The 8,886-nt window shown below is 47.0% G+C and overlaps 1 protein-coding gene across 3 annotated transcripts; it reads left to right on the top strand.

Annotated features, from left to right (window-relative positions):
* The first annotated feature begins 1,959 nt into the window (after positions 1-1,959).
* On the top strand, positions 1,960-8,683 carry LOC110492400 (protein NYNRIN-like). Of its 3 annotated transcripts, none has more exons than XM_021566688.2 (2): positions 1,960-4,309; positions 8,067-8,683. In XM_021566688.2, the coding sequence occupies exon 1, from the start codon at positions 2,281-2,283 to the stop codon at positions 3,949-3,951; it is 1,671 nt and encodes a 556-aa protein (XP_021422363.2). In that variant the 5' UTR covers positions 1,960-2,280; the 3' UTR covers positions 3,952-4,309; positions 8,067-8,683. The 3 variants fall into 3 exon arrangements, with proteins under 3 accessions (XP_021422363.2, XP_036810402.1, XP_021422360.2); XM_036954507.1 differs by having other exon boundaries at positions 6,448-8,683; XM_021566685.2 differs by having other exon boundaries at positions 1,967-4,309; positions 6,448-8,683.
* Positions 8,684-8,886: the final 203 nt, after the last annotated feature.

Genomic DNA, 8,886 nt, shown 5'->3' with positions numbered 1-8,886 from the left:
GTTTTCAACTCTCTCTCTCTATCGCACCTGCTGTCTCTAACTCTGAATGATCGGCTATGAAAAGCCAACTGACATTTACTCCTGAGGTGCTGACCTGTTGCACCCTCTACAACCACTGTGATTATTATTATTTGACCATGCTGGTCATCTATGAATGTTTGAACATCTTGGCCATGTACTGTTATAATCTCCACCCGGCACAACCAGAAGAGGACTGGCCACCCCTCAGAGCCTGGTACCTCTCTAGGTTTCTTCTTAGGTTCATGCCTTTCTAGGGAGTTTTTCCTAGCCACCATGCTTCTACATCTGCATTGCTTGCTGTTTGGGGATTTAGGCTGGGTTTCTGTATAACACTTTGTGACATCGGCTGATGTAAAAAGGGCTTTATAAATACATTTGATTGATTGATTGATTGATTGATTAAAAAATTGCCTCCAAGCTTTCATGGTCAGATTTTGCCAATAGACTACTTTGAAGCAAGGTAAGACATGCCTCATAATATGAAATAAAACATTCAGATTTGAAAAAAGTAAGTATGTTTTCAAAATGCTTACTGCCTCCAGCTCACATTGTAAAGTGGTGGGTGAAGTGCTGATAGCATGACAGCATACAATGACATTCCAATTTTGTGGCAACAGTTTGGAGAAGGCCCTTTCCTTTTTCAGGATGACAATTGTTAGGGAATGATCAGAATTAGTTGGGTAACATAGATAAGATGTTTTATTTCCATGATATGCTTAAGAGTTATTTCTCATAAGAATGTATTTTGTTGTACTATAGTGGTGGCCATTGGCAGTTATCTGTTCTATGTCAGGACTAAGTTGCATGGGCCGCATAGAGGGGAGAGGTCAAGGGGTCATCATGTGTAAACATATATTTTCTGTGTGCCAGTGACTCCCTAATTTTCTCATCGGGAAAAGGAGGGTGACAGTGTCTGGAATCATTCTATGCTCCCTCTTTGTTGACCTATAGGGTCACTCTCCTCTCCGTGAGTTTGTCCTCTGATTGGTCGTATTTAGAATTGGTTCTATCTAAATGACAATTTGATATATATCATAGGGTGGGGGTAATGTCTTGGTACCATTTTGTACCAAGGAGGAGATAAGAGCTTTGTTTAGGAGACCAAACTGAATGATAATTTATAGCCCACTCTGTCTGACTAGGGGATATTCTCTCTGAAGTAAGGTTTTTTCTTTGTGTAAGTTCCTAAGACCTGTGTTTTGTCATGTCGTCTTGAGAGGGGGTGGATCTTTGCTATAAAGGAACCCATTTGCCATTATGTTGGGACTCTCAACTTTTCATTTAGAGATAATGAACTGTTGAAAGTCAAAATGCTATTGCAAAAGCTTAATTATTATTAAAGGTGAAGATTAAGCATAACTCTGACTCGTGTGTGATTTGCTCTCTCATCATTTGGTAATTAAGGAAATTTCCACGACATTTGGCGACGGGGATGGGATGTGAATCTTCACTCGGTGACCGCTCCTGACGACCTAGGTAACCGTGCACAAGGGATCCCTCAAACTCGGGATCTCAGGGAGACCACACTTCGAGAACGGAGCAGATGGACCAACCTAAGATCGGAGAGGCAGCGAGCCGAGTGGATACCACATCCCGAACATAGTAAAAAAAAAAGAAAAAGAAAAAAAAAGAGGTGAGATGAGCAAACCACATTTGAAGTTGAGTTGGATAGGACTTAGAGCTTGTTGAAGCCCTAGTGGAAGAAGGACCTCATTCTGTGTATCTGTGTGATTTTTTTATTTTTTTATTTTACCTTTATTTAACCAGGCAAGTCAGTTAAGAACAAATTCTTATTTTCAATGACAGCCTGGGAACAGTGGGTTAACTGCCTGTTCAGGGGCAGAATGACAGATTTGTACCTTGTCAGCTCGGGGGTTTGAACTCGCAACCTTCCGGTTACTAGTCCAACGCTCTAACCACTTGTCTAAGTGATTGTCTAAGTGACTCTCAGAGGTGGTGAATTCCAATTATTTTAAATGTGCTAGCCAGGTATGCCCTGGGTTACTCTGTGTGAGTATTGTGTAGGAGCGTTCTGTGTGGGCGCGGTAGGTAGATTCTGTGTGGGTTACCTTTTTATGTTCTGATGTTCTGTGTGGACATCTGACCAGTTCTGTGTGAGCATCTGACCAATCCTGTGTGGGTGATCAGTAAAATTCTGTGTGAAGTACTTAAGGAATTCCTGTTGTAATTTTTTTTTCTCTCCCTGTGTGTGTGAGAGAGAGGAGGAGTGAGATTGTGTGTGTGTGAGACTAAGGAGCCATGGGCGCGCGCGAGTGCAAAGAACCAGGCATTCCGGACCCTCCTACTGGAGCCTTGAAGGTTATGGTAGATAAATGGGGTAGGGATATTCTGGAACAGGTACTTCTATGGCATAGAGAGGGTGGTTTTCCTTTGACAGGGACACTAAGTGTGACGCTGTTAGATGAGGTAAGACAGAGATTGGTAGAGAAGGAAGGTAAACTAGGAAAAAAGGATCAAATTGACTGGGTGAAATTCAGGAAATGGGAAAGGGAAGCTGACAAACGGAAGAAAAGACAGGACACATTTCGGGGAAAACCCTGTCAGAATATGATAGTTCAGACTGAGGAAGGAGAAAAGAAGGGGAAAGATGAAACAGTGAGAAGGAATAGGAAGGATGATGATGACAGAGACTGTCCCCCTCCATACTGTACTCCTCAAACTCTCTACCCAGTGTTGCCGGACCTCCCTCCTCCTCGGGCGCCTCCTGCTGATCCGCTGGATGCAAGACCACTACAACCTGCAGCCTCACCCCCTGTCTCTCCCAACACCACGGTGATTGATCGTCTGGCACGGAGCCTGGCTGAAGTCCTGACAGGGTCTGGAGTGACTCCGGCCAGTCTCACTGGAGGCGCAGTGGGGGGAGCACGCCAGAAGGGGAAAAAAATCAACAACCCTTTTCTCAAGGCTCCTCCACTCAGCTCCAGTGAGGAAAGTGAGGACGGAGGGGCACCCCAGCTGACTCCCCCGTTGAAGGACCGTCTACGGACTAGGACGGAGAGGCGGGTCTCTACCCCCTTCCAATACGACCCAGCATCAGACATGTATCATCAATACCCTCTGATGGCCTGTCCTAACCCTCAGCCTCGACCTGATGATGCTAATGCTGCTGCCGCCGCAGCATGGAACCCCATTGTGTATGTCCAGAGGACGTGGAGACATGATGAAATCAAAGACATTGTAGAGGACCTACCAGACCCAAGTAAGGACGCTGTGAAATATTCAGCAGAGATGAGGGTATTAGTGGGTCAGTACAAACCATCTGCTGCTGAGATAGCCCATATCTGTAAAAAGAAACTGGGACTCAGGTGGGCGGATGTACAGGGACAGTTTGATTGCAACTACCTGTGGGCTGAGAATGGCGCATATCAGGACCAGATAACGGCGCTGCTGGCCAGGATTGTGGAGATGTATCCAACTAAGACTGACTGGACTGCTATCAGAGAATGCACTATGAAGAAAGATGAGGGCCTGGAGGCTTTCAGAAAGAGACTTGAGACCTGTTTCAGGCTACACAGCGGTATCAGACCAAACGAACATGCATATGGGGATCTGCTGAAAGACGCCCTAGTGAGGGGTCTGACACCGGGCCTGGAGAAAGCTGTGAGGACTACCTGCATCAGTTGGGAGACTGAGCCATTAGCAACGGTGGTACAGCACTGCAAGCATGCTGAGAGACAACAGAGTACACAGAAGGAAGACAAAATAAACGAAGAAAAAGTAAAGACACAGAAACTACAGGCTGCCCAGATGACGTTTTACAAGGGAGCAGCCCCAGCAGGGACAGGACGAGGGGGTGGAGTGCGCAGGTGCTACAACTGTGGGAAGCCGGGTCATTTTGCTGCTGACTGCTCTGAGCCAACGAATCCACAGAGGAACAAAGACAGGGGCGGACCGAGAGGAGGGGCCTGAGAGGAGGGGGCAAGAAGAGGAGGAAAAGGAGCACATGCATGGACAGCCCCATTCCAACAACAGCCGTGGCAGCCACCTCCCAAGCAATGGCAGGTCGGGCCACCTCACGGGGTCCAGCAACAGCAACAGTGGGGACCACAAGGAGTCCCTCCAGGCAGAGGACAAACTGGAGCCTGGCAGACGGGGCCGCCGGCACAGACGACCCTGTACAATCCAGGACAGGGACAGGAGGAGGAGTATTGACATGATGAGAAGACAGGGACAGTTGTGCTAAAATCCTCAGAGCAACAAGAGCATTTGTTTTTAAAGTGTCACACCCTTCTGAGAGTAGAGCCAACAGTGGAGGCTTGCGTCAATGGTGAGTCATTAATATTTCTTGTTGATACTGGGGCTGCTATGTCTGTCATTACCTGCAAGGCTATGATAAAACCTCCCATGTCTAATGAAATAGTCAAAACTATAGGGGCTTCAGGCCTCCCACTCAGAGAGCAGGTAACTATGCCTCTGCCTGTCTCCTTTTGTGAGGAGAAGTGTCAACATCAATTTCTCTACTCTGACCACTGTCCTGTCAATCTGATGGGCAGGGACCTCCTGTGTAAACTGGGCATCAACATAACATGTGGCCGAACCGGTTTAACCGTTATTCATGAGGAAGAGGAGGAAGAGGGGGAGCAATTGATGTTAATGTCTGAGTGTTGTGACTGGTATTATGCATGGGATGTTGATGATGAGGTGCCCAATATTGCTCGTGTTTTCTCAATGGCCAAAACCCATTGGGGCCACGAGGGCAGTTTCATGTCTGAAGCAGGCTTACATTGCACCTCCCATTTTTCACCATTGACAAGAGATCTCCATTATGAGAAACAATGGCTGTGTGCTACATTACAGAATGAGTCAGTGCAGTGTGAGGGTATATACTGTAGCAGTGATTTCTGTGCTTTAGGGGTTAATCTAACCCCTGCACAGAAAGAGCTCTACCTGTTTGAGGATAGCGCACCACATGTGTCCCTGGCAAAATCAGACAGAGTAGAATGGGTGGATACTGGAATTTGGATGAAATGCTTGGTTGATGCTACAGACTGGGAGATGCGCCCTGATGGGTCAACTTATTCACCCAGCACACTGACAAGTTGTTACCCACTCAGTTGGGGAACACCAACTGAGAGGGGTGTGCATGGTGTTGATCAGGTTTCTTTTTCTACCAATATCATGTTGTTGAGTGAAGACTCACCCCTCCTGAGAGGGGTCCCTGAATGCCTATGGGCAAGGGACAAGTATGATTTTGGGAGAATAAAGGGAGCTGAGCCAATGGTAGTCACTCCTAAAGATACCAGGCGCCCGTCTAGAGCACAGTATCCACTCAGTAAGGAGGCAATAGCAGGTATTACACCTGTTCATGCATCCTTGTTAGCTAATGGTGCTTTAATCCCCTGTCCAGAATCACCCTGTAACACCCCTATCTTGCCTGTTAGAAAACCTTCAGGTGATTGGAGATTTGTCCAGGACTTAAGGCCTGTGAACGATGCAGTTTTTGCCCGTGCCCCGGTGGTTCCTAATGTTACTACACTGTTGGGGGCGGTACCACCCACAGCAGAGTGGTTCTCTGTGATTGATTTGACAAATGCATTTTTCAGTATTCCAGTGGCACCAGAATCTCAGTTCTGGTTTGCTTTCACGTTTCTAGGAAAGCGTTTTACTTGGACCGTCGCTCCAATGGGTTACGTGGAATCTGCCGCAATATTTTCAGCGGCTTTAGCACAAAATCTGGAGGGTTTTATACCCCCTGAGGGCAGCACTCTGATTCAGTATGTGGATGATTTGTTGTTGTGCTCCAGCTCAATGGAAACTTGTGAAACTGATACTCGGGCTCTGTTGATATTTCTCGCTGAGAATGGCCACAAAGTTTCAAAGAAGAAGTTACAGTTGGTTTCACAGGCAGTGAGGTATTTGGGTCATGACATCTCTCCCAATGGCAGGCAGCTGGGTAAAGAAAGGATACAGGCTATTCTCTCTGTCCCACAGCCGGTTACTAAACGACACATGATGTCATTTACTGGTATGGCAGGGTATTGTAGGGCGTGGTTACCTGACTATGCTGAGGTGGTGCAGCCGCTTGCTGACCTTATTTATGGCCACAAAATGGCTATGAGTGACAAAATTAAGTGGACACCAGAGGGACTGACTGCTCTGACCAAACTGAAACAACTCATGCCTACTTCTCCCTGTTTGGGGCTCCCTGACCATTCTAAACCTTTTAACCTCTTTGTTTGTGAGAAAAATGGTTTTATGTCATCTGTTTTAACACAGGAACATGGAGGAAAGCAGCGCCCAGTTGGGTATTATTCCAAACAGCTGGACAGTGTGGCCAGAGGTCTGGTTTGTTGTTTGAGAGCTGTGGCTGCTGCTACTGAAGCTGTGTTGGCTTGTGCAGACATTGTTGCCATGTGTGAACTCACTGTACACGTTCCTCATGCTGTACATGCTCTTATTTCACAGGCAAAGACGGCCCATCTAACACCAGCTCGACTGCTCCATTATCAGAATGTTCTTCTGACAATGTGTCATGTGACCCTGAAGAGGTGCACTGTGTTAAATCCTGCTACTTTGTTGCCCACCGAGGATGATGGAGAGCCGCACGACTGTGCTGAACTGTTGGAGCTTGTCTCTAAACCAAGGTTGGATTTAACTGATGTCCCTTTGCAAAATGCACATTTGGAACTGTTTGTAGATGGCTCTGCTCAGCGTTCTGAGAAAGGAGAACCATTGGTTGCGTATGCGGTTACTACTGCCTCAACCACACTGGAAAGTGCTAAATTACCCTCCCATCTTTCTGCTCAAGCAGCAGAACTCTTTGCACTCACTAGAGCTTGCATATTAGCTAAAGGCCAGTCTGCTACAATCTATACAGATAGCAGATATGCCTTTGGTGTGGTACATGATTTTGGTACTCTGTGGAAACAGCGCGGCTTCCTGACATCCTCTGGTAAGGCGATCTCTCATTCAAAACTTGTTGATAACTTGCTAAAAGCTATTTTGCTCCCTTCTGAAATTGCTGTTTGTAAGTGCCTTGCTCATGCTAACTCTTCCGACCCTGTCTCCAAAGGTAATGCTATGGCTGACTTGGCAGCTAAGGCAGCAGCTGTCTCCTTGGAGGCCCCTGTGTTACATATGGTTTTACTTCCTGATAGTAACCTTTTCTCTCCCACTGATATCTCTGACTTACAATCCTCTGTAGGTCCTGTTGAGTTGAGGAAGTGGAAACGACTATGTACATATGACCAGGTGCAGAAACTCTGGCTGGGCCCAGCTGGGCTACCAGTTTTACCACGTTCATGTTTCCCCTACTTAGCTAAGTTGTCACATGGAAGAGATCATGTGTCAAAGGGGGGAGTTGTTGATTTTGTAAATACATTTTGGTTTGCACCTGGGTTTTCTGTGTTTGCTGAACAATTTTGTGCAAAATGTGTGATTTGTATGACTAACAACATGGGAAGAGGTATTCCCATGCCACTGTCGGCTCATCCGACCCCTGAAGGACCATTTGAACACATAATGATGGATTTTATTGAACTCTCTCCTTGTCAAGGTTACAAATATTGTCTGGTGATAGTGGATGCCTTCTCCAAGTGGGTAGAGGCATTCCCATGTCGACATTCCACTGCTATGGCAGTAGCCAAGAATCTCCTTAGGGAGATCATCCCAAGGTGGGGGTTACCATCTAAATTAACCAGCGACAATGGCTCCCACTTTGTAAACCTGGTGATACAGAACTTGTCTGAGAGTCTGCAGATAGACCTCAGGACCCATTGTAGCTATAGGCCCCAATCCGGTGGTTTAATTGAACGCGCTAATCAAACGCTGAAATCTAAGATGGTGAAGCTTATGGCAGAGACGGGGCTTTCTTGGGTCACTGTGATCCCCCTGGCTCTGATGTACATGCGAGGGAGGCCCCACAGAACCACTGGATTGGCTCCTCATGAGGTTCTGACAGGTAGACCAATGAGGATGATTCATTCTCCTTTCCCACAGAACAAGCTGACACTGATGGGCTGCGACGATGACATGGTAAGTTATTGTACTGCTCTAAACAATGTTCTGAAGACTATTTTCCCCAGGGTGAAAGCGGCTCTACCCCAGCCACTGGTGGGGATCCTGCACAAACTGCAACCAGGTGACTGGGTGGTGGTGAAAGACCTGAGACGAAAGCATTGGAACCAGCAGAGGTGGACTGGACCATACCAGGTGATGCTGATTACCCCCACTGCTGTTCGCGTAGCTGAGAGGTCTACTTGGATCCACGCCCATCACTGCAGGAAGGTGCCATACTGCCTACCAGACCCTGAGGATGGAGGACCAGAGACGCCGGAAGTCACCGACTAGATGGGAGGATCAGGCCCAGACTCTACACATAATGTTTCTTGCTCTGGTCTTGAGCATTCTCATTACAGTGGCCATATGGACAGTGACTCAAGGACAACCGGTCCTGGAAAGACAACATGGTACGGACTCGACTGATAACCGTTCAGTCCCACTGCGGGACTTAAATAACAGCCACTCCAGCTCGAGCCAACGGGAGGCTCAGGACAGGAGTCCAGCAAACAATAGCCGCTCCCATACCGAAAGAAGAAGAAGGTCAATGCATCCACTGGATGAGCATCACAGTAGGAATCACGAGGGAAACACTTGGTGGTCACTGCTTAACTATACAGTAAAGACTGAACTGATGTTAGGAAATACCTAACTGTTATGTATGTAGCTTGTTTCCACATTCAGCGATCTCCCCATTCTTACAGTATTCAGTAGAGGTCAGCATTGAAGACACTCTATGTGCACTAGAGGCGCTTTTGTCCAATGAGAACACATGGGGTCAACCTTCACTAGGTAGAACACTGAGGGATAAATGCATTAATGGTAATTTGTCATCAACAAAAGATT

Source organism: Oncorhynchus mykiss, chromosome 2 (genome assembly GCF_013265735.2).
Source record: "Oncorhynchus mykiss isolate Arlee chromosome 2, USDA_OmykA_1.1, whole genome shotgun sequence".
Taxonomy (NCBI): Eukaryota; Metazoa; Chordata; class Actinopteri; order Salmoniformes; family Salmonidae; genus Oncorhynchus; species Oncorhynchus mykiss.
The sequence above is the reverse complement of the archived record's forward strand: the minus strand, read 5'-3'. Positions and strand labels throughout refer to the sequence as shown.